Source organism: Entelurus aequoreus, linkage group LG05 (genome assembly GCF_033978785.1).
Source record: "Entelurus aequoreus isolate RoL-2023_Sb linkage group LG05, RoL_Eaeq_v1.1, whole genome shotgun sequence".
Classification (NCBI taxonomy): Eukaryota; Metazoa; Chordata; class Actinopteri; order Syngnathiformes; family Syngnathidae; genus Entelurus; species Entelurus aequoreus.
This window is the reverse complement of record NC_084735.1, coordinates 77,789,030-77,809,189: the sequence shown is the minus strand read 5'-3', so window position 1 is coordinate 77,809,189 and position 20,160 is coordinate 77,789,030. Positions and strand designations below refer to the sequence as shown.

The following is a 20,160-nucleotide window of genomic DNA, read 5'->3' as shown; positions in this document are numbered from 1 at the left end:
TGTTGGCATTTTTTTCCATAACTTGAGTTGATTTATTTTGGAAAACCTTGTTACATTGTTTAATGCATCCAACGGGGCATCACAACAAAATTAGGCATAATAATGTGTTAATTCCACGACTGTATATATCGGTATCGGTTTATATCGGAATCGGTAATTAATAGTTGGACAATATCGGTATATCTGATATCGGCAAAAAAGCCATTATCGGACATCTCTAATAATAAATAAAGTTATATACAATTAAAATATGATGGGAAATGGGAAAGTAGAGAGAAGATGCAGACATGCTAACTTTGTCAGTTCAGCCACATCACCTTGACGACGCTAATTCTTCTTGTAGCGCCACATTGACGTTTTTCTGATATTAACCCTTTCATTTCCGTCTTTTAAGTCTTCACCCTGCACGCTGGCCCACTGCGAGCGCTCCCCCCGCAGCCCTTTCCACTCTGGGCCGCTCCACAGCAGCCCGCTGCAGACGCCCACCGTGTCGTCCCCGCAGTCCAGCCCCTGCAGCGCCTCGGCCTCGCCAATCGGCCGACCCCCTTCCTATCACAACGGGCACCACAGGCCGGCGCCGCACAAAAGCCCCTTTCACAGTACGTCGGAACAATCATTCGTACTGTATCGCCGACGTGAACTAAACGATGTTTGCGTCCTTTCAGGTCCCGCCCAAGGCTCCCCTCAGCCTCCCAAGTACCCGGAGGGCAGCTCAGGCACCATTCGACCTGTGAGTAAACCTCTTCAGAGGCACGAGAACACATGCTACAGGGGGTCTGGCTTAGTTTTTGCCTCATCCCTCACTTTAAGCGTGAGTGAAGAAAGCGCTACAGACCGGATAAGACCTGATACGTTCAAAAGAGAAAGAGATAATACAGTATTATCTGCTCACAAGTGCTACCTGGTGGTTGATTGAGCTCACTGCAGCTAGCCCTGGATACTCCCACTCCTTAAAGGCCTACTGAAAGCCACTACTACCGACCACGCAGTCTGATAGTTTATATATCAATGATGAAATCTTAACATTATAACACATGCCAATACGGCCGGGTTAACTTATAAAGTGACATTTTAAATTTGCCGCTAAACTTCCGGTTCGAAACGCCTCTGAGGATGACGTATGCGTGTGACGTAGCCCGGCGAACACGGGTATGCCTTCCACATTGCAGCCGATACGAAAAAGCTCTGTTTTCATTTCATAATTCCACAGTATTCTGGACATCTGTGTTCGTGAATCTGTTTCAATCATGTTCATTGCATTATGGAGAAGGAAGCCAAGCAAGCAAAGAAGAAAGTTGTCGGTGCGAAATGGACGTATTTTTCGAACGTAGTCAGCCACAACAGTACACAGCCGGCGCTTCTTTGTTTACATTCCCGAAAGATGCAGTCAAGATGGAAGAACTCGGATAACAGAGACTCTAACCAGGAGGACTTTTGATTTGGATACACAGACGCCTGTAGGGAACTGGGACAACACAGACTCTTACCAGGATTACTTTGATTTGGATGACAAAGACGCAGACGTGCTACTGTGAGTATGCAGCTTTGGCTTTTTTTTGCGTATGTACGTAACTTTTTTAAAATATATAAGCTTTATGAACCTTGGGTTAGGTGAACGGTCTTTTGGGCTGAGTGATTGTGTGTGTTGATCATGTGTTTGAATTGTATTGGCGTGTTCTATGGAGCTAGGAGCTAGCAGAGGAGCTAGGAGCTAGCATAACACGTACCGTACCGTACGTGCGCGTCACGTACGTAACTTTTTAAAAATATATAAGCTTTATGAACCTTGGGTTAGGTAAACGGTCTTTTGGGCTGAGTGATTGTGTGTGTTGATCAGGTGTTTGAATTGTATTGGCGTGTTCTATGGAGCTAGGAGCTAGCAGAGGAGCTAGGAGCTAGCATAACAAACACGCAGGTGTTTTTATGCAGGATTAATTTGTGGCATATTAAATATAAGCCTGGTTGTGTTGTGGCTAATAGAGTATATATATGTCTTGTGTTTATTTACTGTTGTAGTCATTCCCAGCTGAATATCAGGTCACCCCCGGCTCTCACAGCATCTTCCCTATCTGAATAGCTTCAACTCCCCACTAGTCCTTCACTTGCACTTTACTCATCCACAAATCTTTCATCCTCGCTCAAATTAATGGGGAAATTGTCGCTTTCTCGGTCCGAATCTCTCTCACTTCATGCTGCCATCATTGTAAACAATAGGGAACTTTGCGTATATGTTCAACTGACTACGTCACGCTACTTCCGGTAGGTGCAAGCCTTTTTTTTATCAGATACCAAAAGTTGCAATCTTTATCGTCGTTGTTCTATACTAAATCCTTTCAGCAAAAATATGGCAATATCGCGAAATGATCAAGTATGACACATAGAATAGATCTGCTATCCCCGTTTAAATAAAAAAAATTCATTTCAGTAGGCCTTTAATGCTTCAGTCACACGAAGGATTCTCACAGAAATTAGGCAAAAATACAACCTGACCCACTGTAGCTTGCTTAGCAGTGTTTTCCTCCACAGTCTTCACTGTGCTGCAGCGTCCCTCAGTCTCCTCCTGGATAAAACATGTCTCTTTATGTCGCACATTGTGTCTTCAATACAGGAATGTGTTTTTCGCTGTACTTTTTAGTCGTGTGGAAACTTTTTTGAGCAAAGATAGGATAAATCTTTATAGTCCACCGAAGTGGAAAATGATCTTTGGCTCACCAACACATGTGTATATATACAGGTACATATAAAGTGTGTGTGTATATATATGTACAGTGTATGTATATATATATATATATATATTATATATATATATATATATATATATATATATATACCGGTACACAGTCATTTACATACACTTGTAAAGAACATAATGTCATGGCTGTTTTGATTTTCCAATCATTTCTACAACTCTTATTTTTTTGTGAGAGAGTGATTGGAGCACATACTTGTTGTTCACAAAAATCATTCATGAAGTTTGGTTCTTTTATGAATTTATTATGGGTCTACTGAAAATGTGAGCAAATCTGCTGGGTCAAAAGTATACATACAGCAATGTTAATATTTGCTTACATGTCCCTTGGCAAGTTTCACTGCAATAAGGCACTTTTGGTAGCCATCCACAAGCTTCTGGTTGACTTTTTGATCACTCCTCTTGACAAAATTGGTGGATTTCAGCTAAATTTGTTGGTTTTCTGACATGGACTTGTTTCTTCAGCATTGTCCACACGTTTAAGTCAGGACTTTGGGAAGGCCATTCTAAAACCTTAATGCTAGCCTGATTTAGCCATTCCTTTACTACTTTTGATGTGTGTTTGGGGTCATTGTCCTGTTGGAACACCCAACTGCGCTTAAAACCCAACCTCCGGGCTGATGATTTTAGGTTGTCCTGTAGAATTTGGAGGTAATCCTCCTTTTTCATCGTTCCAATTACTCTCTGTAACGCACCAGTTCCATTTACAGCAAAACAGGCCCGGAAAATATTACTACCACCACCATGCTTGACGGTAGGCATGGTGTTCCTGGGATTAAAGGCCTCACCTTTTCTCCTCCAAACATATTGCTGGGTATTGTTTGTGGCCAAACAGCTCAATTTTTGATTCATCTGACATCACATGGACAAAGATAAGACCTTCTGGAGGAAAGTTCTGTCGTCAGATGAAACAAAAATTGAGCTGTTTGGCCACAATACCCAGCAATATGTTTGGAGGAGAAAAAGTGAGGCCTTTAATCCCAGGAACACCATGCCTAAATTTACACAATAATAATCTTCTACAATTCTATAAATACAAACCCCGTTTCCATATGAGTTGGGAAATTGTGTTCGATGTAAATATAAACGGAATACAATGATTTGCAAATCCTTTTCAACCCATATTCAATTGAATGCACTACAAAGACAAGATATTTGATGTTCAAACTCATAAACTTTTTTTTTTTTTTGCAAATAATAATTAACTTAGAATTTCATGGCTGCAACACGTGCCAAAGTAGTTGGGAAAGGGCATGTTCACCACTGTGTTACATGGCCTTTCCTTTTAACAACACTCAGTAAACGTTTGGGAACTGAGGAGACACATTTTTTAAGCTTCTCAGGTGGAATTCTTTCCCATTCTTGCTTGATGTACAGCTTAAGTTGTTCAACAGTCCGGGGGTCTCCGTTGTGGTATTTTAGGCTTCATAATGCGCCACACATTTTCAATGGTAGACAGGTCTGGACTACAGGCAGGCCAGTCTAGTACCCGCACTCTTTTACTATGAAGCCACGTTGATGAACACGTGGCTTGGCATTGTCTTGCTGAAATAAGCAGGGGCGTCCATGGTAACGTTGCTTGGAAGGCAACATATGTTGCTCCAAAACCTGTATGTACCTTTCAGCATTAATGGTGCCTTCACAGATGTGTAAGTTACCCATGTCTTGGGCACTAATACACCCCCATACCATCACAGTTGCTGACTTTTCAACTTTGCGCCTATAACAAACCGGATGGTTCTTTTCCTCTTTGGTCCGGAGGACACGACGTCCACAGTTTCCAAAAACAATTTGAAATGTGGACTCGTCAGACCACAGAACGCTTTTCCACTTTGTATCAGTCCATCTTAGATGAGCTCAGGCCCAGCGAAGCTGAAGGTGTTTCTGGGTGTTGTTGATAAACGGTTTTCGCCTTGCATATGAGAGTTTTAACTTGCACTTACAGATGTAGCGACCAACTGTAGTTACTGACAGTGGGTTTCTGAAGTGTTCCTGAGCCCATGTGGTGATATCCTTTACACACTGATGTCGCTTGTTGATGCAGTACAGCCTGAGGGATCGAAGGTCACGGGCTTAGCTGCTTACGTGCAGTGATTTCTCCAGATTCTCTGAACCCTTTGATGATATTATGGACTGTAGATGGTGAAATCCCTAAATTCCTTGCAATAGCTGGTTGGGAAAGGTTTTTCTTAAACTGTTCAACAATTTGCTCACGCATTTGTTGACAAAGTGGTGACCCTCGCCCCATCCTTGTTTGTGAATGACTGAGCATTTCATGGAATCTACTTTTATACCCAATCATGGCACCCACCTGTTCCCAATTTGCCTGTTCACCTGTGGGATGTTCCAAATAAGTGTTTGATGAGCATTCCTCAACTTTATCAGTATTTATTGCCACCTTTCCCAACTTCTTTGTCACGTGTTGCTGGCATCAAATTCTAAAGTTAATGATTATCTGCAAAAAAAAACAAGTTTATCAGTTTGAACATCAAAGATGTTGTCTTTGTAGCATATTCAACTGAATATGGGTTGAAAAGGATTTGCAAATCATTGTATTCCGTTTATGTTTACATCTAACACAATTTCCCAACTCATATGGAAACGGGGTTTGTACTTTCATACTTTTACTTTTTTTAAAGCGTTTTAACGGGTGGTTTGTGTCCAGGTCCGAGCAGCTCCTCCGCCCCCGAAGCAGCACCCCCGGGGGCAGGTCAAGCGGCGGGAGGAGGTGGAGATCACGCTGGTGTGAAAGTGACGGCAACCCCGAGTAACTTTTGACCCCGTTCCCCCCGCCCCCGACCTTCTCTGAGGACGCTTTGGAGGAGGCCTCTTTCCTCGCCGGGCCAGTGCTTGCTGGAAGAACAAAACCGCGCCTTACTCGGAACCACGCCGGAACCTAGTAGTCCAACCCAAAACATGACATATCCACTGCTCCATTCTTTAGTTCCAATCCAGTTTGAATCGAGTTTTTGGGGGGCGGGGCAAGGCTGGACTTGGCCGCCGCCCCTTTTCTCCCCCCCCACTCCCCTTACCCGAACTGGTAGCTTGTGCGTGCGTTTTACGCAAGAAAGGGAAAAGTGGCAATGTCAGGGAAGGTGAAAACAATGGATCCCCCGCCATCAACTATATTAGTTTGCAGGATGTTGAAGGGAAGTGTAACGTTCATTTTAACGTTAATTCCCACGTATCATTTAGTAGGGAGCCATCTTGATTTATTTTTATTTTTAAATACTGTCGCAATGAAGCACTTTTCGATGTCTTCTTATTCCTTCTCAGTATTGATCAGTTGTGGACGCTATTTTGTTGATATTGTGTACCAGCCTTTATTGGTATGAATACTTTTCCGTGTTATTTAGCCTTAAATAGCCGTCATAGCGTCGCCTTGTCAATGACATCACGTTTTAGTTTACACACAGGCTGTCTGTACGAACGTTAGCATTTTTAACTTTAGCCTTTAGAGTTTGGATTTAGGAAAAACAAGCTTCAGTTCACATTAATCCGCAGAAGAATCTGTCAGCCATGTTGCTGTTTTCTCGTTGATCTCCTTGAGATCTGTATGACATCAAACTTATTTTTGAAGTTTGCATTTACCGTCTTGTATTGTGTAAAAAAAAAAAAAAAAAAGGCTTTTTTTTTTTTTTTTTGCTCCCTGTTCCATGTTTGGTTCCACAAAGTTAGCCAAGCGTCACATTTACACACGAGTTGATGTTTAACAGTATTTATTGTGTATAAATAAATGTGAAATAAATCTAGCTAAACTCGATGAGTGTTGTTATTCTCGACCAGAGGTATCCAAAGTGCGGCCCAAGGCCACACATTCTGCAAATACATTTAAAAAAGAGCAAAAAGATTAAATATAACGAGAGAAATTTGCAATGTTGACTTTAATAAAGCCGTCATTTCTCAAAAAAATTATTTCACATCATAAATTCCACTTTGAAATATTTTTTAAGGGAAAATACAATATAATGTATTTTGTGTTTGCTATAAAAACAGGGTTTTGACAAAAAGGGCATAAAACATTTAAAAAATATATACTTAGAGGGACAAGCGGTAGAAAATGGATGGATGGATACTTCATATCAACAGACCTGAAGTTTGATAAAGAGATTTGTTTTAAAAGAAAAAAAACTACTTATTTTTAACATTTGTATTACTGAGATCCTTACCTTAAAGGTTAAAAAAATCTATATATTGTATTGGTTTTGAAAAGGGAAAAATATCAAAATGGCCCCCGTGTACGAAAGCCTATTGTGTGCCTTTAACCAGTTTTGTAATGTTCCTATGCATTTAGGTTGATAGGTCAATCTGTGACGTCATTTCCCCTTTAAAGCACGTCTTTGTCAGAATAGCCGGTTTCAATCAGTGGTGGCAGCCAGCCTTGTGTGCGTTGACGACTAAATACCACACACACACACACACACACACACAAAACCATACACATTTAAATCAACAATAAAGATGATTAAAGGATTCTCTGGCCGGAATCTGTCCATTGTGTCCCAACTCTAAAAGAACTACTATCCCTTCCTTACATTGGTCCTTCGAGCCGGATAGAGTTCCACCATCAGACACTATGGAGTCATCACCTGCTGATCACCAGCCCTCTGTCAGGCCAAAGAGAGACATTCGACTACCACAGCATTTGGCCCTTTACGATGTCACCCTCCTTCCCTCTCAACTGCCTGCTGCCCAAATCTCCTCACTACCAGTAGGACAACACGGTGAAGCAAGGCCAACCAGAGCTAGGAGTGCATCAGGGTACCAGTCATCTGCTTCTTCACGTCGATCCTCTCGGCGATCGCATGGGCTTCAACTGCTCCAAAATATTCCGGATGTTCAAACAGCTGCCCTAGAGGAGCGAATTAAAGGTTTGGAGCTTGCTGACCTACAGCAAGAAATAGAGGAGGAAGGGAAAGCTGACTTGGAGGCGAAGAGATTGGATGCACAAGCTAAAGAAGGACAAAGACTACAAGAGGATGCTCACCTTGCCAAGGAGAATATGGCAAGGGAAATGGAACGGCGCAGACGCTTAAAGAAACTGGAGAAAGACTTACACATTGCCCGTATTGTCAAGTCTTTCCTGTCAGAGTCTGAAGATGATGCAATGTCAACAACGTCAGCTCCGCCCGCTGCTGACATGCTTCAGCTCCCATCAATAACTCCAATGAAATCCGCTGCCGCTATCCCGATTACACAGCCATTGACAACGATTCCCATTCCTGTCCATGGTGCAAAAACTTGTGTCCCGACTTTAGTAGGCCCCACTACAGCTCCTGTCTCTGTCACAGCTCCTGCATCTGTGTCTTTCACAAGTCAACATATGCCAGTCTTTCCCACATCTAGTTATGCATCAACAATGACACATGCAGCCGCAGTGCCACAAACCATGCAAACTTTTGTGCCACAACCACCAGTTCCAGCTGGTGCACCTCCTCCTGCTGGGCAGTATGTTCAATACACATTACCATCTGCTACTCCTACCCCGGCAGCACCACCCTGGTCCTACCCGGGCATCGAGACGCTGATCGCTACATCCTATGGCATTCCCAAACCAGTACTTCCAAGGTTTGAGAGTGGCCGGGAAAGTGATTTCGCCCTACTCAAGATGGCGTTAGAGAACTTGATGAATAGTCATCCTCACCTGAGCGAGCAATATAAATATCAAGTTCTACTGAATCAGCTCAAACTCCCTAACGCTCTGCAGTTAGCCAAGTCATTCATGTATGACCCAAACCCGTACACGGCTGCGCTAGGGGCTCTACAAGACAAATATGGCCAGCCTAGACAACTAGTACAGAGTGAACTAGGAGCTATCCTGAACTCACCAGCCATCAGAGTGGGGGATGCAGAAGCTTTCGACACCTTTGCTCTCTCAGTTCAGACCTTAGTTGGTATGCTGCGGACTTTAGAGGGACCCCTTGGATGCGAGCTCAAATGTGGTTCTCACGTTGACCGCCTCATAAGTAAAATGCCTCCTGCTCACCGAGACGGATTTATGGAATACTGTCTTTGTCGAGGCATTCTACAGCCAGGTACCAACCAAACTTACACCCTGCCCGACCTGGCATCCTGGCTTCAAGTTAAAGCTCAAGCTAAGCGCCTCGCCAGCCGAGTCACTCACCTCTACAACCCGGGGCCTTCTCCTGCCAAGAGGGATTATAATAGTCCATGGCCCAAACAAAGGACAGCATCAATTCTCTTATGTTCTGGTGAAACTGGTAGCAGCCAGAGCACCAATCTGACAAAGTCAAAACCCTTTAAACCTAGTCCTTATTGTCCATTTTGCAACAGTAAGGAACATTACCTCAACTCATGCCTGGACTTCAAGAAACTGAATACCAGTGAGATCAATAAGTGGATCCAAGAAGGTAACAGATGTTGGAAGTGCGGTCGTGGCCACAAAGCTGCAGCATGTACGCTTAAACGCCCTTGTAAATTATGCAAAGAGACGCACCTCACAGTACTGCATGACACGATCCAAGAGTCATCTCAACAAGTCCTGATGATGAGTAACCAAAAACCCACAGTCTACCTGGAACAGCCTCAAAGCCCTCAAAGAGTTTTGCTGAAAGTTGTTAAAGTGCTCCTACAAAATGGAGACCGCACTCTAGAGACATTTGCTGTGCTCGATGATGGTTCTGAGAGAACACTCATCCTCCCCTATGCAGTAGAGCAACTACAACTTGCTAAGCATCCTGAAACCCTTCACCTGAGAACTGTTCAACAAGAAGTGAAAGTGCTCAATGGTTCGTCAGTCAGCCTTCACGTCTCCCCCATCTTCAAGCCAAGCAAGAAGTATTGGATTAAAAATGCCTTCACAGCTGAGAATCTGAGCCTATCTCAGCACACATATCCAGTAGCGGCCCTCCAAAAACGCTACGAGCACCTCAAAGACCTTCCTTTGCTGCCTATCCATCGAGCGCAACCGCTACTCCTCATAGGTTCTGATATGTCCCAGCTTCTTGCTCCTACAGAGCCGGTGCGAGCAGGCCCATCTGGCGGCCCCATAGCAGTCTGTACCAACCTAGGCTGGTCCCTACAAGGTCCGTCTGTGATTTATGCATCTTCCCATCAGCCTTCCTGTCTGCACGTTACCACTGAATCCCCATATACCGAACTTTTCAAGAATGTGGAACGTCTCTGGCAGATCGATACTCTCCCTTACGTCAGCGAGAAGATTGCATCTCGTTCCAAGCAAGACCAACAAGGTCTCTCTCTTTTACAGACTGACTCTAAGCGTGTACCTGTTGATGGTATCCAGCGCTACGCGACACCCCTGTTACGTCGCCAGCCAAGCACTATGCTATGTGTACCCTCAGATGCTGTAATGCCAAACTTGGGCAGCATTGAACGCAGGTTGGCCAAAGACACTCACCTTGCAACCTCTTATCGTAGAGAGATGGACAAACTTATCAAAACAGGATACGTTGCTGAGATTCCTTCAGAGGAGGCAGCAAAGAGTACTGAGTCGTGGTACGTACCACATCATATGGTGCACCACAATGGGAAAGACAGAGTGGTCTTCAACTGTTCTTTCTCCTACAATGGCCAGTCTTTGAATGATCATCTCCTCCCTGGACCAACGTTGGGCCCTACTATGATTGGGGTCCTCTTGCGGTTCCGATGTCATGCAATAGCCATAAGCGGGGATATCAAGTCAACGTTTCACCAGATCCGCTTACTTGACCATGATAAACCACTCCTACGATTCCTGTGGCGGAACATGGACAGGGAATCTAGAGCGCAGATCTTTGAATGGCAGGTCCTACCTTTCGGAACAACCTGCAGCCCCTGTTGTGCAGTGTACGCCTTACAGCAGCACGTCAGGGACTATGAGCCACCAGGCTCTCTGCTCATGCAAGTGGTTGAGCACTCCTATGTGGACAATTGCCTCCACAGTCTGAGTAAGGTTGAAGAAGCCAAAGCTCTAATTGACACTCTGCGTGAACTTCTTAGCAAGGGAGGTTTCGAGATCCGACAGTGGGCTAGCAACATGCCAGAAGTTGTGGCCCATCTACCACCTGATGCACGATCAGCAACTAGTGAGCTGTGGTTATCCAAAGCAAGTGATAACCTCCACGAACCCACTCTTGGACTATGCTGGGATTGTTTGAATGACACTCTGAGTTTCAAGCGTCACACAACAGAATCATCAGCTGCCACTCTTCGAAATGTCTACAGTGTCCTGGCCAAGCTTTATGACCCCCTAGGATTCATTGTACCATTTACCACTCGGTGTAAGGTGCTCATCCAAGATATGTGGAAGTCCAACCTTGGCTGGGATGACCAGATCCAGCCTGCAGTCTCCTTGACAAGTGGTCAACCTGGGAAATGATCCAAGAGCACCGCTGGAATAAGGGGCCGCACTTCCTTTACCTGCCAGAAAATGAGTGGCCCAATTTGCCTACATCTGACCTGGAACCGGATGCCACAGAGCTGAGGAAATCCGCCTTCGTTGGAACTATTTCCTGTGCTTCATCCACTCAGCTTACTGATTTCAGTAAGTTCTCCACATAGAAACAGCTTCTACAAGAGACAGCTAGCTCCCTTCATGGGGCGGCTGATGCTGGTGCTTCATCCCCACCTTCCGCCGTGGATTTTCTGCAAGAACGTAACAAGTGGAGGAACGATGGCAAGACCCTTTTGGCTGGTCAAGTTGTCTTGATAGTGGATCCTCAACTCCCCCGAGGATCGTGGCCTGTAGGACGGATCACTCACACATCCAGGAGCAGATGGACGGGTCTGGACTGCCAGAATACAAGTGAAGAATCGCACCTACCTTCGCCCAGTCGCCCGACTGATCATGCTTCCACCTCTTGATGACGAGGACACTACCTCATAGACTTTCTTCTAGTTTCAACTGCCATACGGACAGTTGGGGGCGGCTGTGTACGAAAGCCTATTGTGTGCCTTTAACCAGTTTTGTAATGTTCCTATGCATTTAGGTTGATAGGTCAATCTGTGACGTCATTTCCCCTTTAAAGCACGTCTTTGTCAGAATAGCCGGTTTCAATCAGTGGTGGCAGCCAGCCTTGTGTGCGTTGATGACTAAATACCACACACACACACACACACACACACACAAAACCATACACATTTAAATCAACAATAAAGATGATTAAAGGATTCTCTGGCCGGAATCTGTCCATTGTGTCCCAACTCTAAAAGAACTACTATCCCTTCCTTACACCCGCGTGATTTGATTTTTCAGTGGGAAAAAGTTAGAACACCCCTACTGTATTCATACTGAATATTGGATTCCCATTCTCGCCACTAGGGGGCGGCAGTGTTCACTAACCCTCAATGTGGAACTGCACCTTTTTTTGCCTATCATTCACCATCCTTATGTGAGACAAGCACACAAGTTCTTTTTTTATGCATTCTAAATCGTAAATAAACACTAACAAAAGTCAGCTAACCACGGGATTTGATAATATTACATATTGTGCACATAAAGCACTCTAACAATAACAATCAATTACTATACATAGTCTGGAATGTTGAAGAGTTAATCCTAGTCCTCACGCAAATTTTAAAAAAAAAAAGGGCGCTGTAGGTCCTCAAAAACAGCTGAATGATGAGACAATGTGACTATTGTTTTTGAAAAGCACTCCTGTCGCATTGAGGATCTTTGGCTTGCATTTTTGTAGTTGGTCGCAAAAAAAACAACAAATGTGTACCTCGCATATAGAGAACTTTGACTTCCATTTTTGCAGTAGATCCTCAAAAACAGCAGAGCACTCCTGGCATTCAGAGGATCTTTGGAAAACATTTTTTTGCTGTAGGCCCTCAAAAACGGCTGAATATCGAGGAACTTTGACTAGCGTTTTTGCAGAACACCCTTGTCTTTGACTTGTATTTTGTTTTGAATCAGATCCTCAAAAACAGCTGAATATTGAATATCTTTGACAAATGTATTTGCAGAGCCCTCATGTCGTATAGAGGATCTTTGACTTGTATTTCGTTTTGCCGTAGGGCCTCAAAAACAGCTGAATATTGAAGATTTTTGACGAGTGTTTTTGCAGAGCCCTCCTGTCGTATAGAGAATCTTTTGATTGTATTTTGTTTTGCAGTAAGTCCTCAAAAACAGCTGAATTTTAAAGATCTTTGACCAGCATTTTTGCAAAGCCCTCCTGTCATATAGATGATCTTTGACTTGCATTTTTGTAGTTGGTCCCAAAAAAACAACAAAAATGTGCACCGACCAAATAGAACATATTTGACTTCCGTTTTTGGAGTAGGTCCTTAAAAACAGCAGAGTACTCTTTGCATATAGAGGATCTTTGTTTTTTCCTGTAGGTCCTTACAAACAGCTGAATAGTGAGGATCTTTGACTTATGTTTCTTGCAGAGCCCTCTTGTCATATAAAAGATCTTTAACTTGCATTTCTGTCAAAAAATCCCATTTTTGGACCAGGTGCTCAAAAACAGCAGTGCGCTACTGGCTTATAAAGAGAATCTTTGTATTTAGTTTTTTGCTGAAGGTTTGCCGTATGTCCTCAAAAACAGCTGAATATTGAAGATTTTTGACGAGCGTTTTTGCAGAGCCCTCCTGTCGTATAGAGGATCTTTTAATTGTATTTTGTTTTGCAGTAAGTCCTCAAAAACAGCTGAATATTGAAAATCTTTGACCAGCATTTTTGCAAAGCCCTCCTGTCATATAGATGATCTTTGACTTGCATTTTTGCAGTTGGTCCCAAAAAACAACAAAAATGTGCGCCGACCATATAGAGCACATTTGACTTCCGTTTTTGGAGTAGGTCCTTAAAAACAGCAGAGTACTCCTTGCATATAGAGGATCTTTGTTTTTTCCTGTAGGTCCTTACAAACAGCTGAATAGTGAGGATCTTTGACTTATGTTTCTTGCAGAGCCCTCTTGTCATATAAAAGATCTTTAACTTGCATTTCTGTCACAAAATCCCATTTTTGGACCAGTTGCTCAAAAACAGCAGTGCGCTACTGGCTTATAGAGAGAATCTTTGTATTTAGTTTTTTGCTGAAGGTTTGCCGTAGGTCCTCAAAAACAGCTGAATATTGAAGATTTTTGACGAGCGTTTTTGCAGAGCCCTCCTGTCGTATAGAGGATCTTTTAATTGTATTTTGTTTTGCAGTAAGTCCTCAAAAACAGCTGAATATTGAAGATATTTGACCAGCATTTTTGCAAAGCCCTCCTGTCATATAGATGATCTTTGACTTGCATTTTTGCAGTTGGTCCCAAAAAACAACAAAAATGTGCACCGACCATATGGAGCACATTTGACTTCCGTTTTTGGAGTAGGTCCTTAAAAACAGCAGAGTACTCCTGGCATATAGAGGATCTTTGTTTTTTTCCTGTAGGTTCTTACAAACAGCTGAATAGTGAGGATCTTTGACTAGTGCACATCGCATATATAGAATCTTTAAATCCCATTTTTGGAGTAGGTGCTCAAAAACAACAGTGCGCTACTGGCACATAGAGAATCTTTGTGTTTAGTTTTATGCTGCAGGTCTTCAAAAACAGCTGAATATTAAGAAGCTTTAACTAGCATAGTCCTCCTGTCGTATTGAAGATCTTTGGGCAAAAGAAAAATGTGTGCTGAGCATATTGAGAATCTTTAAACTACTTTTTTGGAGTAGGTCCTCAAAAACAACAGTGTATTGCTGGCTTATAGAGGATCTTTTATTGTTTGTTTTGTTTTGTTTTTGCTGCAGGTCCTCAAAAATGGCTGAAAATCGTTTTTGCAAAGCCCTCCTGTCCTTTAGAACAGTGGTCACCAACCTTTTTGTAGCTGCGGACCGGTCAACGCTTGAAAATTTGTCCCTGGGGGGGGGGGGGGGGGTATGGTAATTTATTTATATATTTTTTTGTCATAAAAAAATACAATCATGTGTGCTTACGGACTGTATCCCTGCAGACTGTATTGATCTATATTGATATATAATGTAGGAACCAGAAATATTAATAACAGAAAGAAACAACCCTTTTGTGGGAATGAGTGTAAATGGGGGAGGGAGATTTTTTGGGTTGGTGCACTAATTGTAAGTGTATCTTGTGTTTTTTATGTTGATTTAATAAAAAAATCTAAAAAATAAAAAGAAAATGTTTTTAATTTTTATTTCTTGTGCGGCCAATCGGACCGGTACCGGGCCGCGGCCCGGTGGTTGGGGACCACTGCAGTTAGAAGATTATAATATAGATTCTGTTTTCATTCATGACTGTATATATGATTGGTGTAGCCATCTAAATTAGGTAAAATGTTGGTAAGGTATAGCAGAACCTTCCATTTGACTTTATGTACTAAATAAAACAATAGTGAAGGTGGAAGCCACGCTAACTGTTTCACTTCCTGTGGCTCTACTTAGTTTTATTTTTGAAACACCGGAAGTCTGAACCAGCCGCTAAACACGCGCGCTTCACCAGTGGTGTTGGGAAAAAATGGCTGCTTCGGCGGCAACGGCGAGTTCTCCGCCAGGTTTGTGTCCGAATTACGCCGTTATCTGCTCCTTTCTGGAACGCTACGGAGCACTGCTGGACTTGCCGGAGCTCACTTTCCCGCAGTTGGAGCGGTACTTGCAGGACACATCTTCAGGTAGGGCCGGCAAAAGGGTTAAAAACGCCACCGGGCTGGAGGAGAGACTTAATGATAATGGTACCGAGCTAGCTGGCTAGCATGCTAGGCTAGCCAGTGCTGTGTTATTGTGTGTCTCACACACCTCCTAGCTCACTCCCTTTACCGCCCATTGTGCGCCGAGAAGTCCGAACATTATATAGGTGCAATGTGGTGGTTGTTCATGCGTCAGCTTCGCCGATTCATAATTCCCTTGTCTCACTTTTAAGCTTTTGCTTCCAATTTTTTTCCTCCCTTGAAGCGAGCAGCCTTTTATCTGCCGCTGTAACAACACCAACAAAACATGCACGCATAATTGCTATTTCCCCGCCGGCAATCGTGATGCTAGTGCACGCAACGCATCCGTATGGTTTAAAGTGTGTCATTGTGTGTTTAATTGCAAGAATAGGGCGTCAAAATGTGCACTTTATTCTTAGTTAAAACACTAATTAGCCAAGTGTTTCGCTTAGCTTCGCTTCCCTGAAGGCTCTTCCGGGTTTCAAAATAAAACACGTCTTTTTTTTTTTTCTTTTTTTTTTTTTTACATTTAGTTTATTCACAATACCATAGAAAAATTACAATAATAATAATAATACATTTTATTTATAAGGCGCCTTTCTGGGCACTCAAGGACACCGTACAAAATCACAACAATAAAATCAAATTGGATAAAAAACAACAACAAAGAGAAAAGAAAAGATGATTACAATGAATAAGTAGTCAGGAATAGGTGTGTTTTGAGTCTTGATTTGAAGAGGGATATTGAATCTAAGTTGCGAAGGTCAGGTGGCAAAGAGTTCCAAAGATGTGGGGCAGAGCGGCTGAAAGCTCGGGCACCCATGGTGGACAGTTTAAATAAAGGGACAGTGAGATGGATGGATGAAGAGGATCTTAGGGAACGTGAGGGCGTGGCGACATGGATCAGGTCAGAGAGATATGATGGAGAGAGGTTATGGATGGCTTTGAAAGTGAGGAGAATTATTTTAAAGTGGATGCGATGTTTGATGGGTAGCCAGTGGAGTTGCTGCAGAACAGGGGTGATGCGCTGGATTGAAGGGGTTCTGGTGATTATCCGGGCTGCAGAGTTCTGGAGAAGCTGAAGTTTGTGAAGTGACTTGACCAATAGTAGTGAATATCATTTAAAGATGTTCGTAAGTGAAAGGATCCCCCAAATAAGCTAGAAGAAGCTTTTGACAGGGGGTCCAGAGGACAGTATATAGATGGAATGATGAAACATGGTGGCAAGCAATGTTCCCTCTAAATTTTCATGTGTGTGAGCAAACGCGCAAACACCCTGAGCATTCAGTGGAATACAGACGTGCACACTGTGGTCATACCAGCAGCACATTTGTCTCAAACCTGACATAACAATTTAAATGTCTTATTATTATAATCAAGTGACTAGTCAATTTCAAGAGATTATTTTCTAATATATGTGATTTGGCCCACTTAGATATTGTTTTTTTTAAATCAGCTATGCACTATAATATTTTATGCCTGGGTGGGGGTCCTGCTTTGGAAAGATTGTGTACCCCTTTCAGAGATCACATTTAGTTCCCCTTAAAACATTCACATGTTGCATGAGATGAAGTATTTATTAACTTTCTGCCCGTAAAATTAATATTTTTATTAGCAATTATGTAGTCCTGTAACATCATTTCATGATTAATATCCAAAAAATAACATTCTTAAGTTCTAGGGATGATGTTTGATAAGAAATTATCGAGTTCGAGCCTATTATCAAATCCTCTTATCGAACCGATTCCTTATCGATTCTCTGATCGAGTCCAGATAGGTTGTTGTATATGGAAAAAAAACACACAATATTTGGTTTAACAAAAGCTCACTTTTATTATATAAGAAAAAATTAAAGTCTATTAAATAAATAAATATTGACTGTTACCCCCCTAAAAAAATAAAATAAAATAAATAAATATTGACTGTTGTTACCAAAAGTATATTAAGTGGGATTTTTCAGAAAAACAAATATATACAGTAACACAAAAACAACCTGTCTCTGTGATCGCTATAGGTGTATAAATAATAATATAATGTTAAATAAAATCAGTCCCTTGGGCACAAAACTTAAAATAATACAGCTCTCCAAAAAGTGCACTTCTGCTGCTATTTGACATAACTGTTTGTTATGATGCTTTGACATTTTTGCACTCTATTTCTTTATTGAAAGAAAATTCTATGAAGAGAAAAGTTGTTTGCAATTGTGGTTACAATGCTAAAAAAATGTAAAGTTAAAGCTAAAAAAATAAATACACTTTACTGAGTTAACATTATTTCTTTATAGGGGGAATATAACAACTACACTACCCAGCATGCAACGGGAGTGACGAGCATGCGTGGTAGCCCCGAAAAGTGTTGTTGCATGTGTTACCCGGCAGCTAAGAATGAGGTTATGAGCACGCTGTGAAAGTAAACGTCAAGAACTCAGCCAACACGCCTCGTCTGCATTATTATTTATAATTAGACAGACAACACATATACAGTGTGATTTTGTTTTGTTTACAAGGAAAGAAAAACAAAAGTTAAAAAAGGGAGATGTGTTGTGTATATATGTATGTGCTGCGGTTGCTTTAAGAACGTTGCGCCAGCTGCCGTAAAGGAGGTGCGTTGCTGGCCTGGTTGCTATGTTTCCGGTTGGTCGTAAAAGTGTTCGTCATGTGTTTGTACCCTGCTGAAATCTCTCAGTAAAGTTATTCATTGGATTATACCTTTTGTTTTGAACTTTATTACACCTTGGAGTGCTTTTTCATGTCCATTGTTTTTCCTGCTTTCCCTATCTGCGCCTAATGACTGAGCTACGTGACGTCATTTCTTGTGATGTCTCAAGGGGCAATTCTGGTTGGGACGGGATTCGTTCCTAGCGATTCGAATAAATAACCAACTATTTTTCTTTACTATAGTGGTCTCGATTAAGGGGTACCGGTTCTCAAAAAGGGATTCGAGTCCGAGGACTCGGTTCTTTTCTTATCGAACAACCGGGAAAACCGGTTTCGAGTATCATCCCTATTCTTAACAGATGACAGTAGAATAAGCACACTGATTGAGGAGTCATAGTAAAACGACCTGAAATTTACACTTTACGTGTAGTGTTGGAGTTGTCCAATTTTTTGTGTGGCCATAAACGCACCAGTGGCTAATTGCCATAGTGTATGTGTTGGTGCAGGTGAGAGAGCGAGCAAGCGGCTGCTGTTGATATAACAGATGACAAAGAGTTGCTTTTGGCTTGGTTTGTACGGTAGACAACGACCAGTTTTGCTAGATAAAAGTATTTTACACGTTGTTTTGGTGTGGTTATGGCCGATAAACAATTTCGCTAAATAAAGGGACCGATGGAATTCCTATCCACCTTTAAGTGTCTCCACAGACGTTACAGTAATTTAAGTGTTGACAAACATTGTTTTATCTGTTGTGGCCGCCTTTCGTCACCTGTTACTCACAGTTGCATTGCAAAATCATACAAAACAAGCGATTTGTTTATTTTGTTTAGAGTGGGATTTGATTTTTTGCGCGGCATAGATTTGCTGTGCGCAGAGGACGCGTGAGCAGTGCGCAGGTGCGCACCTTAGCGGGAACGTTGGTGGCAAGCACAAAAAAACAAAAACAACGCTATATGATAAACACAAGATAATAGTACTAAAGCAAGCATACACACACATACATACATACATTCATTCAACCATGCAAAACCCAACCGTAGTCTACCCCAAATGAGGCATTAGAGATAGGTGGTTAATAGGTAAGTTTTCAGTTTCTTTTTTAAGTTGGAGAATGAATACAGCATCTTGAGGTTCTCATTAAGCCGGTTCCAAATCTTTGGTCCCCTGCATACAACACTTCGAGCGGTACAAGCCAGTAGACAATGTTTACCTGATATCAGATCTAAATTACGAGTGTTGTGGGCATGCTGGGGATGATAGATAGGAACCAAGCTACAGAGCCTGAGATTCAGCCTGTGAATGACTTGATAGGTTAGACAAGCATTGTGATAAATATTGAACTCTGTCAGTCTTAAGAGATGATAATTATGGAATAGATGTCGAGTGGGGGCATTAAACTTGGACCATGACAGGGCCCGTATGATTTTCTTTTGCATGGATTCTAATTTGTGATGGTAGGTAGGGAAGGTGTTACACCAGATGACATTACAGTAGTTTAAGATGTGGTTCAAAGAGAGTTTTATATAGGGTAAGTAGAGCATAAAGCATAAAGAGGAAGATAATGACGAAGCTGAAAGAACAGGCCAACATATTTGGATAATTTGTTTAACAGATGGCTAATGTGACATTTGAAATTGAGGTATTCGTCAATGATCAATCCTACGTTTAAATATACATCATAAATATTAACATTCATACATTATGAGGCAATCTACATTCACTCAATGAGTACTGGTTGAACTCTCTGCCCCTTTTTTTTTTTTTTAGCTGTGCTTTGATAGCTGTGATTGAAACACAATAAAGTACTTGCGGTTGTTTCGTTCATTGTGGGTCATGTAAGTAGTTTGTTGTGCGCATGCGCGGTTGGAAGTGTCAATAATTGGTGGCGGCAGTGTTCACAAACCCTCAATGTGGAACTGCACTTTTTTTAGCTATCATTCACCATCCTTTTGTGAGACAAGCACACATAAGTTCTTTTTTTTTAATGCATTCTAAATCGTAAATAAACACTAGCAAAAGTCTGCTAACCACAGGATTTGATAATATTACATATTGTGCACATAAAGCACTCTAAAAAAACAATCATTACTATACAATGTCTGGAATGTTGAAGAGTTAATCCTAGTACTCGCGCAGGTTAAAAAAAA

The 20,160-nt window shown here is 42.1% G+C and overlaps 2 protein-coding genes across 2 annotated transcripts in view; both read left to right on the top strand.

The window, feature by feature from the left end:
• The window catches only part of LOC133649861 (F-BAR and double SH3 domains protein 2-like), a 54,576-nt gene extending 48,066 nt beyond the window's left edge, over nt 1-6,510 (top strand). Inside the window, exons 18-20 of the mRNA XM_062046538.1 lie at nt 395-599; nt 666-730; nt 5,415-6,510. Of these exons, the coding sequence (XP_061902522.1) occupies nt 395-599; nt 666-730; nt 5,415-5,498 (354 nt within the window). The 3' untranslated portion in view covers nt 5,499-6,510. The remainder of the gene's footprint in view (nt 1-394; nt 600-665; nt 731-5,414) is intronic.
• An 8,625-nt stretch (nt 6,511-15,135) lies between these two features.
• LOC133651061 (remodeling and spacing factor 1-like) overlaps nt 15,136-20,160 on the top strand; it is a 30,710-nt gene continuing 25,685 nt past the window's right edge. The window contains exon 1 of the mRNA XM_062048971.1: nt 15,136-15,320. Within this exon, the coding sequence (XP_061904955.1) occupies nt 15,167-15,320 (154 nt within the window). The 5' untranslated portion in view covers nt 15,136-15,166. The remainder of the gene's footprint in view (nt 15,321-20,160) is intronic.